This window comes from Bos taurus, chromosome 23 (assembly GCF_002263795.3).
Source record: "Bos taurus isolate L1 Dominette 01449 registration number 42190680 breed Hereford chromosome 23, ARS-UCD2.0, whole genome shotgun sequence".
In the NCBI taxonomy this organism is placed as follows: Eukaryota; Metazoa; Chordata; class Mammalia; order Artiodactyla; family Bovidae; genus Bos; species Bos taurus.
The window spans coordinates 30,427,706-30,450,806 of NC_037350.1; the positions used below are offsets into that span (position 1 = coordinate 30,427,706).

At 42.0% G+C, this 23,101-nt stretch overlaps 2 protein-coding genes across 2 annotated transcripts; both read right to left on the reverse strand.

Moving 5' to 3' along the window:
• Window positions 1-5,964: 5,964 nt before the first annotated feature.
• NKAPL (NFKB activating protein like) lies at window positions 5,965-7,295 on the reverse strand. Its single transcript, NM_001435246.1, has one exon. It carries the CDS (start codon window positions 7,242-7,244, stop codon window positions 6,045-6,047), a length of 1,200 nt encoding a protein of 399 aa, NP_001422175.1. The 5' UTR covers window positions 7,245-7,295; the 3' UTR covers window positions 5,965-6,044.
• A 3,308-nt stretch (window positions 7,296-10,603) lies between these two features.
• ZKSCAN4 (zinc finger with KRAB and SCAN domains 4) lies at window positions 10,604-22,536 on the reverse strand. Its single transcript, XM_002697448.7, has 5 exons — window positions 21,786-22,536; window positions 20,115-20,256; window positions 18,831-18,913; window positions 16,914-17,037; window positions 10,604-15,652 (listed from the first exon to the last, which is right to left on the reverse strand). Exons 1-5 carry the CDS (start codon window positions 22,206-22,208, stop codon window positions 14,793-14,795), a joined length of 1,632 nt encoding a protein of 543 aa, XP_002697494.2. The 5' UTR covers window positions 22,209-22,536; the 3' UTR covers window positions 10,604-14,792.
• Window positions 22,537-23,101: the final 565 nt, after the last annotated feature.

The window sequence follows — 23,101 nt, forward strand, 5'->3', positions numbered from 1 at the left end:
TCGCAGAGTCGGACACGACTGAGTGACTTCACTTTCACTTTTCACTTTCACGCATTGGAGAAGGCAATGGCAACCCACTCCAGTGTTCTTGCCTGGAGAATCCCAGGGACGGGGGAGCCTGGTGGGCTGCCCTCTATGGGGTCGCACAGAATCGGACACGACTGAAGCCGACTTAGGAGTAGCAGGTTGCCCTCAGTTCAGTTCAGTCGCTTAGTCGTGTCCAACTCTTTGCGATCCCATGGACTGCCGCACCCAGGCTTCCCTATCCATCACCAACCTTAGCGGTAATCCCCCTGCTAATGCAGAAGACTTCAGAGGCACAAGTTTGATCCTTAGGTTGGGAAGATCCTCTGGAGTAGGAGATGGCAACCCACTCCAGTATTCTTGCCTGGGAAATCCCAGGGACAGAGGAACCTGGTGGGCCTTAGTCCATGGGGTTGCAAAGAGTTGGACATGACTGAGCACACATATGCTATGCTATGCTAAGTCACTTCAGTTGTGTCCGACTCTGTGTGACCCCACAGACGGCAGCCACCAGGCTCCCCTGTCCCTGAGATTCTCCAGGTAAGAACACTGGAGTGGGTTGCCATTTTCTTCTCCAATGCATGAAAGTGAAAAGTGAAAGTGAAGTCACTCAGTCGTGTCCGACTCTTCCCGACCCCATGGACTGCAGCCCACCAGGCTCCTCCATTCATGGGACTCTCCGGGCAAGAGTACTGGAGTGGGGTGCCATTGCCTTCTCCAGAGCACACATATACAGGCACGGAAACAGGCCAGCTCACTTTAGTGTTATCACAGCCAGTATTCCACTTTGCTCACTCACCTAATTAAGACACGGACACATATTTTACCATTCTCCCCAATTAAAAAAATTATCAAATACAGTGGCAAAAATAAAAGTATTTTTAAGTTGAACATGTATGTATGTACATATGCAAATATACAATGAATGTATATTTGCAAGGTTTAAGGTAACAAAAACTTAAGGAATGTTACCAAACGCAAGGTTGTGTGCCAGATGCAGTAGGCCAAAGAAACCAAAATGTGGGCGTTGTGGAGCAGCGAGGTTTATTGCAGGACCAAGCAAGGAAAACTTCTGGTGTGTGCTCAAAAATACCCCCAACTCCTCAAAGGGTTTCACCAAAGCATTTTTTAAGGGTCAGGTGAGGTAGAGAAGGAAATGGCAACCCACTCCAGTATTCTTGCCTGGAGAATCCCAGGGCCAGAGGAGCCTGACAGGCTACAGTCCATGGGGTCACAAAGAGTCTGACATGACTCAGTGACTAAACCACCACCCCTCTTCAAAGAATCAGTCTAAAGCATGTAGAAGAGAACCTCTCTCCCAGCTGTAAGAACCATGAAGGGAACACCCAGAAAGACACTGATGTTGCCTATACTGAGGACATATGAAAAACACAATTTGACTTTCTGAGATGTGGTGTTAGAATTAAATTCAAGGGATGTGCAAATAAAATAAAATAAAAGTCAGGTGAGGGAGGCAGGGTTGTCAGGAACCTGATCAGCTCTTGCACAGTTCTCTGATTGGTTGGTGTTGAGGTAACAGAGTGGTTAACATTACTACTACTTAGGTTAAGTTGTCCATGAAATTCTCCAGGCAAGAATAACTGGGGTGGGTAGCCATACCCTTCTCCAGGGAATCTACCCGATCCAGGGATCCAAACCCAGTCTCCTGCGTTGCAGGCAGATTCTTTAACCAGGCAAATAAGGCAGTCTGAGTCACCTTATTGGTACTTTGGGACTGTAGGTCTAGAGGCATGATCATCAAGTATTTCATTTCTTTCATTTGGTGGTAATGTTAGCATCTGTAAGACAACCCAGGAGAGTGCATCAGATACTATTATCTATGTACATCAGAGAGGAGCTACAGCAGAGGATAGGAGGGAGGTGTTTGTACCAGGAAGATCCCATAGGGTCCTCCTCAATTACAGTCTATTACCATGGGAGAGAATAATCAACCATTATTCTCTGCAAAATATGTGAAGGGGGGAGGGGTAGGGTGGTGTCACTACCAAAATAAATTCTGCCAAAGAAAATAGAAGTATTCCCTCTCTTGCCCACATCATCATAAACTGTATTTTTATTATCTGTGAACAAAATAAACCCTTTAAAAAATCTGAACAAACTGGTTTAATCAGTTGGTTAATTTTGAAACATATATCTTACTAAACATTGTTTTATCACACAATTCATATTGTTTCAAGCCTGAAATTATCATAACAGAAAAAAAACTCCATTATCAACAGAGTTCTTTTTCCCCTTGTGTCTCAAAAACTTAAAAATATCTTTTAAAAGTTTAACTTAAAAAAAAAGTTAAAGTAAAATGTATATACTTAAAAACTTCCTTAGGCTAACAAATCCAATCAATGCGAATATTTTACTAATTAAAAGTTAATAATTCTGTCCTGAGAGGAAAATGCATATCTCATTTTTTTCAAGAGCTTTCCCTCAAAAAAATTATACAAGAGGTAAACATAAATTTCAATTTTAAAAGGAAGCAAATATATCCTAATTCATTCATTCCCACTTTCAAACTCCCTACCATGGTTGGCTTAAATGTCACCCATATTATCAAGGCTGAGATTATTGTCATTGCATTGGATATCATGAAAATAAAAACACAATGAAGCTAGACAAAGAGCTTTTTTAAAAGAATTCAAGGTGTGCATTTTTAAGTAGGCTGTATTTTTTGGAAGCGGTACAGGTAGATAAAGTGAGAATAAATCAAAATACCATTTTTACCAAGACAGAGCTACATTTCACTAATAATACAAATCAATTTTTGAACTTGCGATTTTCATTTTCTAAGATTATCCTCATTTCTGTAAACAAAATGGTCATCTATATGTTTCCATCAGAGGTCCAGGTCCATGATGTTTAAAATAAAAGCTTCCTTTTCTATATGATCAGTAGAGGCACTACTGCATTATAGCCATGAGATACAAGTATCTTTTTGTAATGATTCTTTCCACTATTCTCTCTGCTTCCACCCATACTCATTCATTACTGTGAATTATGGCATAGAAAAATTTGTAGTCAATCATTGTTTTAAATAATCAAAAACTTCCAAATGAATCTAATAAACAACACATAATTTAATTCTAGGAAATCCGTAACTTTAAAACCAGCATATTAATAGACTAATAACTACAAATGCTAAAACGTCATTTAATAAAATTCAACAAACATTTCTGAATAAATGGGGAAACTCCTAATAAAAGAGGAATAGATGGATACTTCCTTTATATGGAAAAACACACACATACACATATCTCAAACCAAAAAACCTCCCTCATGCTTGATAGTAAAACTTCATAAGTATCTTCATAAAAATGCAGCTGAATTTATTAGGTTAAGAGCAAAGAGATGAGGAATTCCCAAGGGATCCATGGGTCAGGACACCAGGCTTCCAGTGCAGAGGGAAATAAGATCCTGTATGCAGCCTGGTGCAGCCAAAAGAGAGAGGGACAGAAGTCCACCAGTCTTACCTTGGTTTACTTAGGAGCCACAGTTTCTGAGCTACATCCTTTCCTCACGTAAGAAAGACAATTCACTGAATGGCTACTAGAGTCTTTAGGGCTTAAAGGGCAATATGATCAAGTGTTTCCCAAAAAAGCAATTCAAAAGTCAAATAAGGGGAAAGTATCTTCAAGTTCTGTAATAAAGAACTGATTTATTTATTATTTGAAGAGTTCTTATGATCAATAAGAAAAAGATCAGAAACTCAATAGGAAAATACACAAATATATAATGTGGATAATTCACACACACAAAAGAATTACAATTATTATACATACTCAACCATACTCTTAAATAAAAGTGAAATGCCATTATCACCTATCAGATTGGCAAAGATTCAGATTCAAAAGGTTTAGAAATACAATATTAGCAGGTGAGTGTATAAACCAGTGCATCCTCTTTGGAAAGCAATGTTACAATGGCTATTAAAAGCACTTTAAGGTTAAATGTAATATTCTTAGACTTTGACCGCTCTACCAAAAACATCCACCATTTCTGGCTCTAGCCCCTTCTTTTCTTCATAGCATACTACAATTTATAATTATTTGTCTATTAACTATTTAAAGTCTGTCTCCCCAAGTTAGCATGTAAAATTCTATGATGGCAGGTATCAAGCTTAATTTGCTTTTTGGTTTATCCCTAGTATCTGCTATATTGCCTAGTACATGGAAAGCACTTATATTAGTAAATACCTTCCCTATGATCCAATAATTCCACTTCTAGGTGGCCATTTTTAGATGACACAAAGCATTCTTTTTTGCCCAATAATTAATTCTATTTTTAGATGAGCATGCTACAGATGATAACCCTCATACATCCACAAAGATTTTCACTACAAGTGTTGTATAATAGCAAAATACAAAAAACATCCTAAACATCAGATATAATATGGTTCATCCATAGACTGGAATACTATAGTCATTAAAAAGATCTATTTATATGCATTGATATAAAATATCTCCAAGCTATGTAGATTCTTCTGTATAGTGTGGTATAAATGGAAATGTACATACCTAACAAGAGGGCTTTCACTCAACTCTCTTTGGGAAAATCTCAAGCTAGTGTGATCCACTGTCAAGCTAGTGTGATCCAGGGTAAAAGTTCCTCTCTACATCAACTCTGCCCTGCCAGATTCTAGAGCCACATCCTTTCACTTTCAGCTCTGTGGTCTTTCCAGGGTCTTGTGGCTTGAAAAGGGGCTTATCCAAATTAGATAGTTTTCATTTGTACTGAAAGTCTAAGTTTGGTCAGATATCACTAGATGACAATAAAGGTCTTATCACAGACCACAAGTGCAGCTTGCTCTAAATGTCTTTCCAGCACTGGTGCTAACCAGTGTCTCCAGGTTAACTCTCTTGTCCACATGGTCCTTCCTGATCTGATCATTTCATGAGCTCTACCAACCATCTCTTTATACCTCCTCCTTTTGCTCTTTCTCTTCCTAGTCTAGCTGGCACCTAATCTACTCGTTGGAATACCCAAGCACTCTGGATCGTTATCTTTCTAATGTCTATTTTTATGGGTAAACCCCAGGACTCTTTCAATGAGGTCCTTGGCTTCTGACAGTCAAAGCCAAGTTTTTCAAAAAAATGTTGGCTTTCAGCACATGTACTATATTTTTTTAAAAAGTCATTCAGAACTGTAGTGGGCACCTGTTGGTTGCCTACCCCTGCCTTCCTAACATTACTCTAATATGGATACTCAGGTATCCATTCCTTACCCATAGTCCATAAGGTGAGCAACTCGGCAGATCAGGAGTAAGTCATTCTCTTTTCGTGGCAATGATATATCCGGAAATGGGGCGGGGGGAGGGCGGCAGCGGGGCATGTGACCTAAGCTAATCTAATTAGGCTGAGTCTCAGTAGTCTTATTTGGAATGCCAAGACAAAAATTTTCCTTCCCTCTTCATAAGTGGACCAGGAAATACATAACCAAACTCAGGAGCTTTGGCAGCCTATTATTTAAGGGAAACAAGCTAGAAGAGGAAAATGAGCCAATAAAACTAACTTTTAACTCTGTTAAATGCAAACCACAAGTATACACTCAATTGAATCCTTTGTTCTTTGTGGTGTTCTCCTGGTTGTCCCTGGGTAAATGAATGTCTCCATGAGGAAATGAAGCCCTGGAAGAGAGAAAAGTCAGAACAACAGGTAAACAACAACCCTTTAGGTTAATAGCTCCAACTTTTATCCTGCAATACACATGCTTGTACCTAAACAGGACTCATGGATAGATAAAGAAAATACCAAAAAGAGATTTCTTAGGAGGGAAGGATTAGGGATGGGGCTAGAAGACCCATATTTTACTGACTCTCCTCCTATAGTGTTTGAATATTTTTAAAAACACGTACACATATAATTTTTTCAGTTAAATTTAACAAAATTGTTAAAGAAATTTTAAAAAGCAGCTTTTTCTTAAGGAACTTACAGTTGGTACAGTAGCACCATAAAGCCTTTTAATTTTGGTCATATAAAATTGTTGAAAGTCCTGCCATGGAACAAAAGTCCTTATTTATCATCTTTTCCTTTTGTTTTTCGGTACACCATCTCTCGGAAACTAGTTAGAATCTTATTTTCTCTCTTCCGTCTCTCTTCTTGGTTAAACGATGCAAGGGCTCTCTTCTCATCAGCACTATAGATCTGATTCTCTTTACGCAGGCGCACAGCCTCCATTCTGCGATGTCTGCTACCACTCATAACATAACCTGAGCGTTCAAAAGAAGCAATCTCTTCACTTGTCAACCCAATTTCACCTCTTCGTGGGATACGCTTTCCGGCTTTTACATACTCAGCCATAGCTGCACCTTCACCTGGAAGCAGAGCATGGCCATAGTTCAAAGGTTTCTCATCTTGAGAGGTGTGTATAATAGGTGCCTCTGGACCTATTAGATCCATGTTATCTGCAATCTTTGACTGCTCAATCCAGACGTCTTCTGCCAACTCCCCTTCTGAATCCTTATAGCTTGAGTCACTGGATTCTTTTTTAGTCTTCTTAGTCTTCTTTTTCTTGGGCTTTTTAGCTCTGCGTTTCTTTTTCTTCTTGACTTTTTTTACTCTCCTTTTATCATCAGAGCTGGAATTAGTGTCGGAGTCCGAATCACTGTCACTATTATCAGAATATGTCCTATGTTTTCTTTTGGACTTTTTCTTTCTTTTCTTTTTATTTTTTGAACGACCGGCCTTTTTCCTTTTTTCTTCGGAGCTGGAATCTGAACTGCTGCTCTTCTTGGTCTTTACCTCTTCATCCTCAACCGGGGTGTGTTCATCAGAATCTGGCTCAGGAAACTTTGGAGACAGCCCCCATACCTCAGGAGCTCCCAACTCCCCAATCCTTTCTCTCTCTTTCAGCCGCCTCTGGCGATAGCTCTCCTCCTTCTCTTTCTCACAGTCCTCCGCCCACTGCCTGTTGCCCACATAGTGGTGTTGATGGTAACGGTACCCTCCACAGGAGAAAGAAGAGGATGAGAAGTCGTAGTTGCGGAGCCCGGGGGGCCGCTCTCGAGACCCAGGGCGGTTAAAGGGGTAAGAAGCTCCAACACCCGACCGACTCCACGAAGGCCTGAGGCCTTCGCGGTCGCGGGAGTGAGTACGGCTGACCCAAGGGGAGTGTCTGGCCTGTGCGGATGGCGGGCTCTTGGACGAGCTGCGTCGCTGTCTCCCAGAGCCCGGGGTGTCCTCTGGGTAGCTGGACTGGAACACTGGCGCCATGGGCCGGTCTTTCAAACTGGCGGTTATTACAGAGTTCCTCACTGGCCAGCAATTCTCGCCCACGCAGGCGCACTAGCAACGGTCCAGAGCACGACTTCCGGTCCAGAGCACGACTTCCGGTCCAGAGCACGACTTCCGGTCCAGAGCACGACTTCCGGTCCAGAGCACGACTTCCGGTCCAGAGCACGACTTCCGCTTCCGGCGGTTGCTAGGCGAGGATCTTAATCCGAGTGTGGGCTGTAAGGTCCGTTTTTAGGTGAGGCTGCAAGGAGGCCTCTTCTGGAGAGCAGATAAAGAGGGCGTGGAAACGCCTGTTTTGGGGATTTACATGTCCCATGTTGAGCCCCGTGGGAATATTTAGAAGAGGAATTCGCATCAGTGAATCCCTCTCCTGTTCAAACACTCCGTTCTCTACCTGGTTATTTGCCTTTAAGCATCTTAACACCATTCTCTTCTACCATTCTCACTCCGGCTCTCTTTATCTTTACCCCTTGGTGAAGGTTCCCCACTTCTCCCACTCCTCTTGTTTACCCCTTAAAAAGGACCTCGTCCACTATTTTCATAGCAGAGATACGTTTTTTAATGACTACCAAGTCCCACTTGGAAGCAAAACCCAGAACTTCTTTTAAAATAAAAAATTGAGCTTGGCCTGAGTTAAGTGAAGACTGGAATTATGATTTGTATTCTTAAATTCACAGAAACACAGGGAAGCATCCAACTCAGTCCAGATTCTCTCTTTACCTAGATGCTCTCTTCAGAAACTGTGGTTTGGGAATTACGCTCTGCATACATTTTGTTCGCTCTCTAAAATGGCAAATATTTCATGCAAAAGATTGTTTCCCCCGATCTTAAAATGTGTAGACACTACCGTCATTTTGGTTTTCTATAGTTAAGTTGACCTGCTCAGTTAGCAGACTTGAAATGTGACAGGAAAGCTAAGACAGAACTTCAGTTCAGTTCAGTTCAGTCGCTCAGTCGTCTCCGACTCTTTGCGACCCCATGAAGCACAGCACGCCAGGCCTCCCTATCCATCACCAACTCCCGGAGTTGACTCAGACTCATGTCCATTGAGTTGGTGATGCCATCCAGCCATCTCATCCTCTGTCGTCCCCTTCTCCTCCTGTCCCCAATCCCTCCCAGCATCAGGGTCTTTTCCAATGAGTCAACTCTTTGCATGAGGTGGCCGAAGTATTGGAGTTTCAACTTCAGCATCAGTCCTTCCAAAGAACACCCAGGACTGATCTCCTTTAGGATGGACTGGTTGGATCTCCTTGCAGTCCAAGGGATCTCAAGAGTCTTCTCTAACACCACAGTTCAAAAGCATCAATTCTTTGGTGCTCATCTATCTTCACAGTCCCTCTCACATCCGTACATGACCACTGGAAAAACCATAGCCTTGACTAGATGGACCTTTGTTGGCAAAGTAATATCTCTGCTTTTGAATATACTATCTAGGTTGGTCATAACTTTCCTTCCAAGGAGTAAGCGTCTTTTAATTTCATGGCTGCAATCACCATCTGCAGTGATTTTGGAGCCCCCAAAAAATAAAGTTTGATACTATTTCCGCTGTTTCCCCATCTATTTCCCATGAAGTGATGGGACCGGATGCCATGATCTTCGTTTTCTGAATGCTGAGCTTTAAGCCAACTTTTTCACTCTCCTTTTTCACTTTCATCAAGAGGCTTTTTAGTTCCTCTTCACTTTCTGTCATAAGGGTGGTGTCATCTGCATATCTGAGGTTATTGATATTTCTCCCGGCAATCTTGATTCCAGCTTGTGCTTCTTCCAGCCCAGTGTTTCTCATGATGTACTCTGCATAGAAGTTAAATAAGCAGGGTGACAATATATAGCCTTGATGTACTCCTTTTCCTATTTGGAACCAGTCTGTTGTTCCATGTCCAGTTCTAACTGTTGCTTCCTGACCTGCATATAGGTTTCTCAAGAGGCAGGTCAGGTGGTCTGGTATTCCCATCTCTTTCAGAATTTTCCACAGTTTATTGTGATCCACACAGTCAAAGGCTTTGGCATAGTCAATAAAGCAGAAATAGATGTTTTTCTGGAACTCTCTTGCTTTTTCCATGATCCAGCGGATGTTGGCAATTTGATCTCTGGTTCCTCTGCCTTTTCTAAAACCAGCTTGAACATCTGGAAGTTCACAGTTCACATATTGCTGCAGCCTGGCTTGGAGAATTTTGAGCATTACTTTACTTGCGTGTGAGATGAGTGCAATTGTGCGGTAGTTTGAGCATTCTTTGGCATTGCCTTTCTTTGGGATTGGAATGAAAACTGACCTTTTCCAGTCCTGTGGCCACTGCTGACAGAACTTAGCAATGGTGTTTTCCTGATGCTAGGGTCAACGAATAAAATGGAGAAATTAAACAGAACCAAGTTAGGTCATTTGATCCAAGTAGAATTTTAGTAATGTGATTTTAGGGGATAAGGACTGGCATGGTGCTCTGCCATAAAATATGATTTCTTCAGTTCAGTCGCTCAGTTGTGTCCAACTCTTTGTGACCCCATGGACAGCAGCACGCCAGGCTTCCCTGTCCTTCACCAACTCCCAGAGCTTGCTTAAACTCATGTCCATCAACTCCATGATGCTATCCAGCCATCTCATTCTCTGCCATCCCCTTTTCCTCCCACCTTCAATCATTCCCAGCATCAGGGTCTTTTCCAAGGATTCAGTTCATTGCATTAGGTGGCCAAAGTATTGGAGTTTCAGCTTCAGCATCCATCCCTTCCAATGAATATTCAGGACTGATTTCCTTTAGGATTAACTGGTTTGATTTCCTTGCAGTCCAAGGGACTCTATGCTGCCTTAGAAACTGGCAAATAGGAGGGAGTATTAAAAATGAATTGTCACATGTATTTCACCATACATATCACAATGGATAAGGTAAGTATTATAGATTATCTGTAAGCAAATATGTCTCAGCCCCACACCAGTCTGGGCTTCCCTTGTGGTTCAGCTGGTAAAGAATCCATCCACAATGTGGGAGGCCTGGGTTTGATCCCTGGGTTGGGAAGATCCCCTGGAGAAGGGAAAGGCTACCCACTCCAGTATTTTGGCCTGGAGAATTCCATGGACTGTATAGTCCATGGGGTCAAGAAGAGTCGGACACAACTAAGCAACTTTCACTTTCACCACACCAGTCCTATACCCTGAACTGTAGTGCATCAGAAAGGCTACAAATTCCATTTCACAGACTCCCAGTGCTGATGGGCAGAATTGGAGAACAGAGTGGAGGAAATGGTTCAAAGTGTTAACACTTTAGTTAATACCTGTAAGTACAGTTATTTTCTAACAGCCTGGAAATTATGCAGTGTTTTAGCTGTTTAAGAATTCACTGAGACAAAAGGAATAATCACATGATTTATTATTTTATACAAATAAGTTACATTAGGATTGCTCAGATTTTTTTTTAGACCCTCAAAAATTTGAAGTAGCTTAGAAATTAGAATAAAAACAGGAATTTGGAAAGTTGTGCATAGGCTTTTGGATGACAACTCAAATCCTAATAAACAAAAGACATGGAACAGGTAAGAATATATCATAATGTTCAGTCATTAATTGGGAAAAGAGACCAGGAATGCTTGCTGTGCTGAAATTCCAAGGTCTCAGTTGATGCAGTAAACAAAAAGGAATTGCTAATGCCATAGATAAAGTGAGAAATGTGGGTAGATGCAGAAATAAAAGGATATTTCTACAAATAATATGCTAACAAAAAAATTCACAGGAAAATACTCATCCCCAAGTATTTCTGTAGTAGCAACTCCACTTGAAACATTCAAAATAGGTACCACATCTACAGAACTGACCAAAAAAAAGTTTCCTCATTTGAACCCATCAGACCCAATGTTAATTATCATGAGGAATAACAAAAGACAGACTAAAAAGTGTGTTTAGTGAAATGTAGGTAAATTAAGTTTACTGAGTGGTTAAAGTTCTCATATGAATAACTGAGATGCAACCACACAGATGACTTGGGACATCATTACAAGATAAGATCAACACTGTTATATACTAGTATTAGGACACTTTTTTTTAAAGATAGCCTTTACTATTAAACAATTGTCATTCCAATATATAGATATTTCAGCTAACAGAGCATTTAATCTCCATTTCTCTATCAATGTTAATGTTTTCAGATTATTTACCCAGCACTTCTTTTTTGTAGGATAGATCCTCACAATTCTGTGAGGTAAGCTGGCACTCTATTCATTTTTTCCGTTAAAGAAGGCAGAGAAACAGAATCTTTTGTAGGATTACACACATATTTACCAAAATTAAGACTACGTCTAGGGGACTTCACTGGTGGTCCAGTGGCTAAGATGCCAAGCTCCTAATGTAGGGGGCCCAGTTTTAATCCCTGGTCAGGGAACAAGATCCCACATGCCACAACTAAAACTTGGTACAGCCAAGTAAATCCATTTAAAAAATAAGAACACATCTATGAGGGCTATTCATTAAAAATCTTTTTTCATTGTAGCTACTCATTTTACCCAAGTTAAAAAAAATTAGTTATAATTAGTTACTTATTCATGAAATGGAAGGAAAAATAAAATGGTAGATTTCAGCATTGCTTCAGTTGGAGAAGTGAATGGCCAGCTGACACTAAAATTCCTAGAAACAGTTTTTAAAAACATGAAAAGTGATATTTTATTTCACTTTATATACTGATTGTATCTTAACTAAGTAGCTTCTTTTACTGGGTCTAATTTTCATCTGAAAATAACTTTTTGACCATCCTTTTAAATAGGCTAGAGTTAAAACCCATTTTCTAATTCACTTATTTATAAACACACATCTATTATATACAAAAGTGGGGTGTCCAAAAGCCTATCAGAAAAATAATTTTTTAATCTGAAATCATACAATAGTGCCAGACAGCTTCCTAAATATTTTTATCATAAAAATGTCAGCGTTACTGAATAAAATTTAAGCCCCTTGCTCTGGCACTGAAGGCCCTTACAATGCACTACTTCTTCAAACTTGCCTTAGTTACTAAATCTGGTAACTCCTTTAGTCTCTGTAGCTAATGTATCAGCCTGTCAATGTAATAAAAATAGCACACAGCAGAAGTAACATTTCTCTCCTCTGAACTTTCACAGTATTCAGTTCATCATTCACAAGTCACTGATCAGAATATTGCCTTATTTAAAAAACAATTTTTTTTTTTTGGCTGTACTGCATGGCATGCAGGATCTTAAGTCCCCGACCAGGGATTGAAGCCATGCACCTAGCAGTGGAAGCATGGAGTCCCAACTCTGGCACTGTCTTATTTTTATGTGCAAGTCTTATCAATGTTATTATACTGAAAGTCTAAGCCCAAGTATGTATGCATGTGTATGTCTATGCTTTATCCCCTTCATTGTCAGGCACAGCAGGCACTGAAAAGTATTTTTCTATGATCCTCCCCTCCTCCCTGGAGAAGATTTTTAGCTTCAGAAGGAGCAGAAAGAGTGAAAGGAGGCACAGTGGTCCTTTGTTAATCTCAATAGATAATACTTATTGAGTAAGTGTATAATGCTTTCTGGTTTGTAAAAGGTTCTCATGTATATCTCTTCACATGACATAAGAAACAAATACCAAAAAAAAATCCCCAAAAAACAGTGTTTAAGATCAGGGCTATTAAAAAACATTTAGGAAAAATAAAGGTAAGGAGAGAAGAGGAAATGGTAAGCTTTATGGAGGTACCCAAAATACAGTTAATATAAAAGGAAAATTTTACAGGCTAGAAAAGGTTAACTGGAGAAAGTCTGCAAGTTCTTAGAAAAATAGTTTTAAATTATACTCCAATGAGGGAATAATGAAGGCAATGAAAGACCCAAGGGAAGTGATACTGGGAGAGGCCTACAGTTTGCAAAGTCCCTAGTCAGCCTGGGGTTCTTCAGAGAAGGAATCCAGCAAGGGACTGGAGAACAGAAAACGTTCTGCTGGTGACTGAACAAAACTGGTCCAGGATTTCATCAAAGCAGAATCCATTCTTGGCATAATCTGGTAAAGCTGGAAGCTGGGGAGAGGGCACTCGCACCTATGAAGATGGTATTGGTCTTTGAAGAGCTTCACAGAAGGTGATCTGAGTGAAAACAGGAGATTCCAAGAAATTCTTATTGACAGTCTTGACTTCACAGGTTGATACTTTGGACGTTGTGGAATCATTTCTGTCAGATCCCAGGACTCCCAATGTGTTTCCAAAAAGATGCATTTTCTCCTACCACCGATATTCAGGTCTCTATCATTGTTGGCTGCCTCTGACCCAGTCTTCCTCTCCCCAACCACAGGGCAGTTTTGAAAACATGAATGATACTTGTTATAAATATCTGGTGTGAATCCTCTAGCCTGGAAGAAGTTTAAGCCTAGCTGGCATAAGCCTTGATGCACCATGGGCTCTAAGTTGGGAGAGAGAGATATCAATGGTGTCTTGGTACTTGGTTAGGTCCAAGATAACCAAAAAGTGAGAAGCTGTTGAGCATCATAGGATTTATATCAAGATACATAACCATTTTGATCTGACTTGATCAATTGTTTTTTATTTACTTGACTGTGAAAGGTTTTCCCTAAAGAACAGCACAATTAATATGAACTAATGTCGTTAACGCTGACTACAGACTGCAGTTGTATGGATGCAACAGTCTCACAATGTCTTAATGATAAAGAAGCTATTTAAGGCATTCTTACTATAACTCCTATGCTGGTGAAGAAATGTGGATTCCTCTACCCCAACTCTCAGATGGTAAGAATCTGCCTGCAATACAGGAGACCCAGGTTTAATCCCTTGGTTGGGAAGATCCCCTGGAGAAGGGAATGGCAACCCACTCCAGTATTCTTGCCTGGAGAATCCCATGGGCAGAGGAGCCTGGCAGGCTACAGTCCATGGTGTGGCAAAGAGTCGGACATGACTGAGCGACTAACACACACACACTTCTCCAACTCTGACAATCTTATGTACTTGGCAGTAAATATACTAGATTGACCCAGAATCTAGACCCTCAGAGAATTAGACAAGCACAAATGGCCTTAAAAAGTCATCAGCAATGCAGACATTAGACTTTCAGAGCTATGAAAGTCGTTTCACTGGTATATTTCATAAATGTTTATAGCACCTGTATACAAGGCACAGTGGGGTGGGGATAAGACATCACTGATCCAACCAACAGGTGAGGGATTAATTATATGCAAAATGAGCAGTCAGAACACCAGCCCCCCAAATCAGAGAGCCATCCACCCAGAAGACATCATAAAATGCTGGCTGAGAGTGATTAATTAGACAGCCTGGAAGCCCATTTAAGTCTAAAAGGTGAGAACTATTTCAGGTCCAACCTCTTCCAGATAATGCTCCCATAGCTTCCTATCAAACAAGTTTTTTTTTTTTTCCCAATCACCTTCTAGGTTGTAGAAGATAATTCATCTCAGACTCTCTTTTCTAACAAACACCTGATGATATGTGGTGGGAAAACTCAGCTCAGTTTTCTAGTCAGCAAGGGTTCCAGGGTGGCTTCAGTTCAATGAGGAAGGAACATCAACTCTGGCATGTAAGACGTGGGTCACGGAGATAGAATTTTTTTCCCAACATGGCTTCTCTGATGTTGAATAAGGTATGAAGTTCGGGTGAAGCCTTTTCCACATGTATCACACTGAAAGGGTTTCTCACCCGTGTGGATCTTTTGATGCTCAATTAGGCTTCTATTCCTAGTGAAACTTCTCTCACACTCATTACATTTATAAGACACAGGAACCTCAACATTTTCCCACTGGCTTTCCTTCCTCCCCTGACTCTCCCAGGTCCGTCCAGGGTCAGGATTCTGAAGGTTTTTATTGCCGTGGATCCTCTGATGTCTCAGAAGATGTGAATTCCGCCTAAAGGCTTTACCACACATGTTGCACTGGTAAGGCTTCTCCCCGGTATGGATTTTGTGATGTTCAAGGAGGCTGCAGCTCTGGCTAAATGTTTTCCCACAGTCATCACACTCGTAGGGCTTCTCCCCAGTGTGAGTTCTCTGGTGTTTGATAAGGTTTGAACTGTGACTGAAGACCTTGCCACATTCTTCACATTCATATGGCTTCTCACCAGTGTGAACTCTCTGATGAATGACGAGAGCAGAGCTTCCAATGAAGGTCTTGCCACAGTCCTCACATTCATAGGGTTTCTCCCCAGTGTGGATTCTCCTGTGCTTAGTCAGGCCTGAACTCTGAGCAAAAGTCTTTCCACATTCATGGCAATAGTGCCGCCTGTTTCCTGCGGCAGTTTTCTTTCTTTGTAACCTGCCCTCCTGTTCACCAGCTTCTGCACAAGCAGGAATCTGGCCAGTGGCTTTACCCAGGTGGCATGGTATCTGCCCGGGCTCCTGTGTTGGATGATCCTCATCTGGAGGCAGCTCTCTGATCTTCGGTTGCACCACACCACCTGAACAACAAACGGCCAGCAACTGTCAGTTATGTCCTGCCATAGAGGAAAGCTTTGTGATGAGTCCCAGGGAGGCAAGAGTTACAAAGGTCTGTATATGGCAAGGATGAGGATGTAAGTATTAGAATGCAGATGGGAATAAAGGGGGAGAACAGGGATGCTGGGGAGGAGAGAGACCTGAGAATGAGAATGGGGCTGTTGGAAGAAGGGTGCAACCTGGGAAAGGAGAGACTGGAGGGAAGGTGGTGAGAAGTACCGAGGACTGTGCTGGGGATACACACAGAGGCTCTAAATTCTGTAAAGTAAGAAGGGCCATGAAAGTAAGGCAGGGCCATGTGCTTGGGGTTAGACACTAAAAGGGCTGAGCAGGGGGTGAGTAAACAAGGCAAGTAAAAGAATTTCTGAAATGTTCTGTGAGAAACAGGGAAAGCAGGAACTCAGAATTCAGTGACCACTGGAAGGTACAGTCATTTCTGGCTGGAACCCAGGCAGTGGCAGGGTCCACCAAGTAAAACTGGCATCAGTGCTGGGAGATCTGAGTTGGAGCCCCTACTGTGCTGCCAATGAGCTGTGTGAACTCAGACAAGCCAGGCAATCTTGTGTGTCTCTGCACCGCATCCTCATCTCTAAGGCCAGGCTCTGCAGTCAGTCTCTAGATCACTTCTAGCTCTCGCCCTATGGTTCCATGGTCCATTTCCTGAAGAGACCCCTCAGCTCTCCTCTCCTGTCAGGGCTAGCAACAGGAAGGGAAGGGGAAGAAATCAGCATTTACTGAGCATCTACTATGAGCTAGATCTAAACTAGAGGTTGTACCTACTTCATCCCACCTAAACTGACCAGAACACTGGCAGTACAGATAAAAATGCAAGGGTCATGGACTTCCCTAGTGGTTCAGTGGCTAAGGCTCCATGCTCCCAATGCTGGGGGCCTAGGTTGAGTCTCTGGTCAGGGAACTAGGTCCCACATGCCCTAAGAGTTCCCACGCTGCAACTAAAGAGTTCATATGCTGCAACTAAGGATCCCACATGCCACAACAAAGACTAGGCACAGCCAAATATTAATAGGTAAATACATTTTTTTTTAGAAAAAGCAAGGCTCAGAAGGATTAATAAACTAGTCACATAGCCAGTTAGTAGTTGGGATTCAGACATGGTGGTTCTAATGCTAAACATAATTCATACAGCTTCTAATAGCCTAGTAGATGCTAATATACAAAGGAAGCCAGGAAATCTTAGAAGAAATCAATGTCCATAAGTCTTACCCAAGGAGGTCAGGCTGCCATGGTTCTCTTGCCTTTTATCTCCATACAAGTTCACCTGAGATGAATCCAGCTGTGTCCATCCAGGGGAAACAGTCAGTGCCACATCTTCCATTTTAAATGGCCCCTAAAACAATAGAGTTAGTTCCATTTGCCCAAAATCACTCCCCAGGCACTCATACTGAGTACAAGTCAGTCAGACAGAGAAAGACAAACATCATATAATGTTGCTTATATGTGGAATATAAAAAAAGGGTACAAATGAACTTATCAGAAATAGAATTACAGGTGTAGAAAACAAACTGACAATTACTAGGGGATAAGAGGTAGGAAAGGATAAATTCGAAGATTGGGATTGACATATACATACTGCTGCTGCTGCTGCTAAGTCGCTTCAGTCGTGTCCAACTCTGTGAGACCCCATAGACGGCAGCCCATCAGGCTCCCCCATCCCTGGGATTCTCCAGACAGGAACACTGGAGTGGGTTGCCATTTCCTTCTCCAATGCATGAAAGTGAAAAGTCAAAGTGAAGTCGCTCAGTCGTGTCTGACTCCTAGCGACCCCATGCACTGCAGCCTACCAGGCTCCTCCGTCCATGGGATTTGCCAGGCAAGAACACTGGAGTGGGTTGCCATTGCCTTCTCCAACATATACATACTACTACATATAAAATAGATAACTAGTAAGGACCTACTTTATAGCATAGGGAATTCTAGTCAATACTCTGTAACAGCTTATATGGGAAAAGAATCTAAAAAGAGTGGAGAGGGATTTCCTTGATGGTCCAGTGGTTGAGACTCTACACTTCCACTGCAGGGGAGTGCAGGTTTGATCCCTGATCAGGGAACTAAGGTCCCATATGCTGTGTGGTGCAGCCAAAATATAAATTAATTTTTTAAAAAGAGTGGATATATGTATATGTATAACTGATTCACTTTGCTATATACCTGAAACTAACATATTATAAATCAACTATGCTCCAATAAAAAAAAAAAAAAAAAAAAACTGGGTACATGTAATGAAGGAACATTCCCTTTACATGGGCTATTTATAAAAAAACAAGTATGGTACATTTATGCCTACTTAACCCTGTCTCTAATAATATCTTCATCAAAAAAAATAACCATTAAAGGAAAGAAATACACACATTACAATAAGTACTTTCACATAAATATCTAAAAAGTCCAGAAAGTAAAAGGTTTGGAAAATAAGGACAAATGCAGTGGAAGGAGTGGAACCATATCCAAACTTTTCAAAATATATGTGATGTGCTTTGGCAAACCAGGGGTGGGGGCTTATTTATAGCAATGATTTTAAAATACAATGAAATCTAGGTCTGAGGTGAGGGAAAATGAAATCTAGGTCTGAGGTGAGGGAAAATAGATTCTACAGAGCCTCAAATACTGAGGTCTTCAAGCAGGACATGAAAGACCAGGTAAGAAATTAAAATCCAGGTTAAGCAAATGCTGTTCAGTATCTTGGACTAAAAGCACACACATTCTGTGTTCCTTTAAGTCTCTAGGGGACAGAGCATGACTTTATATTACTCACTAGCAGCACAGTTTTTGATACTTAAAAAAAAAAAAAAAATTACCATCACAACAAAATCTTCAGTTTGTATTTGCTAAATTTCCCTTGAAGAAGAAAATCTTGTTGATGAAAGAGTTGACCAAACAGATGGGGTAGGAAGAACCGAGAAGCACAGACATTCCCTCAGCTAGGAGTGAAACAGAAAAATCCTCTTAAGTGAACACCAAAATAATGACATATGGCAATCTTGGAATAGATGAGAAAACTCAAAACTCCAGATGCATATAGGATGAGGGTGGAGGAGGAATGGGGAGAAAGAGATCTACTGGGGAGCCCATCAGTAGTGAAGGGTGCTGGGTGCAGGGGGAGGGAGAGGGGCTCCAGCTCACCTGGGACCCTGGGGCGAACCTGGTGGCTATCACGGCATCTTCTCTGCAGCGCCCCCCAGGGGCAAGCCTTGGAACCTGGAGAACTGAGAAGGAAAGCACTTTGGATGAGATCTACCCGGCATTCAGCCTTCCTGCTCTGTGGAATCCAAGTTCAAAAACTGCATAGATAAATTGCCACAAAGAAGTTTATATAGCATGTGTGCCTTTCCAAAATTCCTGATCCTGGCCAGCTCAAATCCTTAGACCTAAAGAGATGTGGTGTGCTCCATAGAGGCACAGAATTGGTGGGCAGATCCTTGGTAAGAAATGGAAGCAGCATAAAGGCAAAACAAAGCATTCCATCTAAAGAGTCTTTCATCTTGAACATTCTGGAAAGAGTGGATAAGAGGATATTTGTTTTTGCTAAAATTTATTTAGAAGCTTAGAGTACTTTTTTTCTTAAGTTCTATTATAAAAGACTAAGAAGAGTCAGATTAGGCTGAGCCCAGAAAGAAGGAAATAGGAATCTGCTTATATAGAACTTGCTCAGATTCAAGAGAAGTAAAGGGGAACTTCAGGTTTTCCTATAAAAGGTGAACTTGGCAGGAGGCAGAAAATAGGTTAGGCTAGGATCTCTTTTGAGAAATAAAGATTTCATGTTGGCTGGCATATCCCAGTGTTATTTGCCTTGGAAATCTGCCCAAATGTTCACAGCACATGGGGAACACTCAGGAAAATATAGCAGTTTCCTACTGAGTGATTTTTCACCCTGTTCTAGTGACAGGTTTTGAAGATTTACACTCTTTGATTTGCACAAGTCCTACGATTCTGGAATATTCTGACAGGCTTTACACATTCTGTTTTATGTTCCTCATAGCACTCACCAATATCTGAAAGTGTATTATTAATTTATTTGCTATTCTTCTTACTAGAATGTAAGCTCCACAGGAGGAAGAAATCTATGCTGTGGACCATGCTATTCCTGATACCCACAACACCAATACTGGCTACCACATAGGGAGCCTCCAGAAATATATGTTGAATGAACGGAGATAACTGTGTTGCTAAAAAAAATCAACTCTTTCCAAACACCAATTTTAATAAAGTCTTATTTATCATGTCCAGTTTTGATTAGGAAAGCTTTCCACTATTGTTTGAAATTTCCCTACTGGTCTCAGTCTCAAAGAGAAGTAGATCTGTGATGGGCATATAAAGCACTTATCCACAAATCTGTCCTTTAGGGGATCCTTAAGTGAAACTGGGTGAAGTCTGTAGAATTCATACTGCCCAGAAGATAACACTCACCTCTGTCTGGAATGGATCCCAGAGATTCACGCTTGAGCAGAGCCTTCACTGGCTGGAACTGGATATTTTGTGGCCTCTGAATGGGTGTCAACACTGCCATCTTGCAACAGAGCAGTTCTTGCTCCTGGCCACCACCTAGGACCTAAAAGTCATTCATTTATTTATTCAGACACTTCTATAACATTCTCTATGTGCCAGTACTTTCTATTTCTCAGTACTTTCTATTTCCTTTCTATTCATTATTTCTAAGAGTTTTATGAATATTAACTTAATGCAGATAGCAACAACCTTAGCTAGGTATTTTTATTATCTGCATTCTTGTAATGGTGAAACTGAGGCACAGTGTTAAAGCAACTTGCCCAAGGTCATCCAGCTTAGGCAGAATGACTCCAGAGTCCACGTTCTTTACCATTACTCTGTGCTCCCTCATTATTTATATTTGTGATTTTGTGAAAACTCTTTGGGAACTGGTGCTAAGTTCTCAGAGAACACGAATATGTTTTCTTATCCTAAAAAAAAGATAATTTCTAGCTTGCAGGGCTTTGCAAACCAGCAAATAAGAACCCAGTGTGTGAAATCACCTAACACAGGGCCTAGTGATGGTACGTCCTCATTAAATGCAGGTTTCCTTCCAGACATTTGTAATTAATGGGTTTTCAAGCCACTGTCACAATCATTAGCTCATGTGCAGCTTAGAATTTCCCACAACAACTATAAAAAATGAAAAGCCTGAAGCTGAAACTTGAAGTGATTCTTCTATTACAGGGCTGCTGCTGCTGCTGCTGCTAAGTCGCTTCAGTCGTGTCCGACTCTGTACGACCCCATAGACGGCAGCCCACCAGGCTCCCCCGTCCCTGGGATTCTCCAGGCAAGAACACTGGAGTGGGTTACCATTTCCTTCTCCAATGCATGAAAGTGAGAAGTGAAAGTGAAGTCGCTCAGTCGTGTCCAACTCTTCACGACCCCATGGACTGCAGCCTACCAGGCTCCTCCATCCATGGGATTTTCCAGGCAAGAGTACTGGAGTGGGGTGCCATTGCCTTCTCTGAAACGGAACTTAGTCTTACACAATATTCAGGAAGATGTAAATAAATACAAACCCAGGGGTTTCTAACTTGTGGTCCACAGATTCGCTCCTAAGTATTCCATGAATATGAATAGGAAAAATTATTTTTACTAGACTCTAAGCAAAATTCATTATTTCATTCAATCATGAGCAGAAGCAACAAACCAAGATGTTACAGACAGTACAAAAGACTGTCACCAATTGAAACTGGAGGTGTTTTCACATCACATTACAACCAAGTAAATGTTAATAAAAGATATTCACCACCACTTTGAAATTATACTAGAGTTATTAGGCCTGTCCCTCGATCTCACTCTTTAGTGCATTAATTTTTAAAAGCATATATATAACGTTACCATACATTTACTACTTTGCTAACTGTATTTCAATATAATTGAGTTGCTTTTAATTCTTTATATTTTACTTCAGGTATTTAATAAATACTATTATGTGAAGGAGTCCAGAGACTTCACCTTACTGTCAAAGAGGTTTATAGTACCAAAAGAGACGGAGAATTTCTGGATCTTAAAGAAAAGCCCCTCACTCTGATCTTGAGATTTCAGGAAGAAGCCGACCACAGCTTGCAGACACTAAACCTGTTCTACCTGCGGCATCGGCCCATCCGGCTGCCTCTCCAGATACTCCAAGAGCGCCACCACCTCCTCCCCGCTCTCTGGATGCTGCTCCCGCATCCAGCTCTGCAGGTCCGTCGGCAGGATGGTCAGGAACTGCTCCAGCACCAACAGCTCCAGCATCTGCTCCTTGCTGTGCGTCTCAGGCCGCAGCCACAGTCGGCAGAGCTCCCGAAGTCGGCTCAGCGCCTCGCGGGGCCCCTCAGCCTCCGGGTAGCGGAAGCCTCGGAAGCGCTGGCGGGAGTGCTCGGGGCTCGGAGCCGGGCTGCCTGGGGCGCGCGCCTCTGCAGCCAAGACGGAGGCGTCCTCTTTTTCCACCTTCACGGTCAGGATCCCCGTCCGGTCCTCTGCAGACTGGGCGTCCAAAGCTGCGCTTTCCTTCGATTCCCTAGCCATCGTGGACCAAGGCAGTACTTGAGCCTCACTCTACTTGGGAGCTATATGTCTTCGGAAAATTATTGAAACGTGGGCAATCACTATAGGACCGTAAAACTGCAGCGGTCCCCTTCCGCGTGTCCAGGGGCGAGGACACACCTGGGGAGCAGCTTCACAGGTTGCCCCCTGCAGTCCGCGCCTCTGCAGCGTCCTCCTCTGCACCCCACCCTGAATCCCACAATAAGTATCCCCAACGATGTCTTGGTGCAATGAACAGCCTCCAGATGCTGGAGAAGAATTGAGACTGTGGGGCACAGGAAGCCCAAGTGGGAATCAATACCACTTCCCGGGCCCTCTAGGAAGAGCCTCTCGGTGGTTGTCCCCGAGTTAACCCATTAGCAACCATGCCCTTACCTCCAAGTGAAGCAGTTAGGGGAGGAGAAAGAAGGATGACAGGCTCTGAATCATAAGAAATAAGACTAGATCTTTCGATCGTGTAAGGATGCTGTTGTGGCCTATACCATGCTCTGATGTAAGCTTGACTAAAGAGCGGCATAAAACTGTCACTAAAGTTCAGTAGAAAGCAGGGTTTTCTCAGAGCTCCAGGCAGGAGGACACTCCCTTTCTCTCAGAAACATCAAAGAAGCAGAACATATTACCAAGCCCTTGCTCGAAGAAACAGTGGCTGCCCCTGGGTGCTGCCCCACTCCAGTTACCACTCTCTTTCCTCCCCTTCAAGGCTAAACTATTAAACTTCAAAGGAAGCCCTCCTATCTCTGATTCTAGTCCTCAATTTCCATTCATCCATAACACACTGTAGGTGGCAAACTGCCAGCAAAGCCATTGAGATTGCTCCTGCAAAAGTAACTAAAGTTTCCACTCCCCCTCCCCCTCTGCAGGTAAGTTATCCCTTT

Coding starts and splice junctions, on each gene's coding strand:
- NKAPL (NM_001435246.1), bottom strand. CDS start 7,244: ATGGCGCCAGTGTTCCAGTCCAGCTACCCAGAGGACACCCCGGGCTCT.
- ZKSCAN4 (XM_002697448.7), bottom strand. CDS start 22,208: ATGGCTAGGGAATCGAAGGAAAGCGCAGCTTTGGACGCCCAGTCTGCA. Junction 18,914..20,114: donor GGGATCCATTCCAGACAGAG/GTGAGTGTTATC, acceptor TTTCCTTCTCAG/TTCTCCAGGTTCCAAGGCTT. Junction 17,038..18,830: donor GGTTCGCCCCAGGGTCCCAG/GTGAGCTGGAGC, acceptor CTATTGTTTTAG/GGGCCATTTAAAATGGAAGA.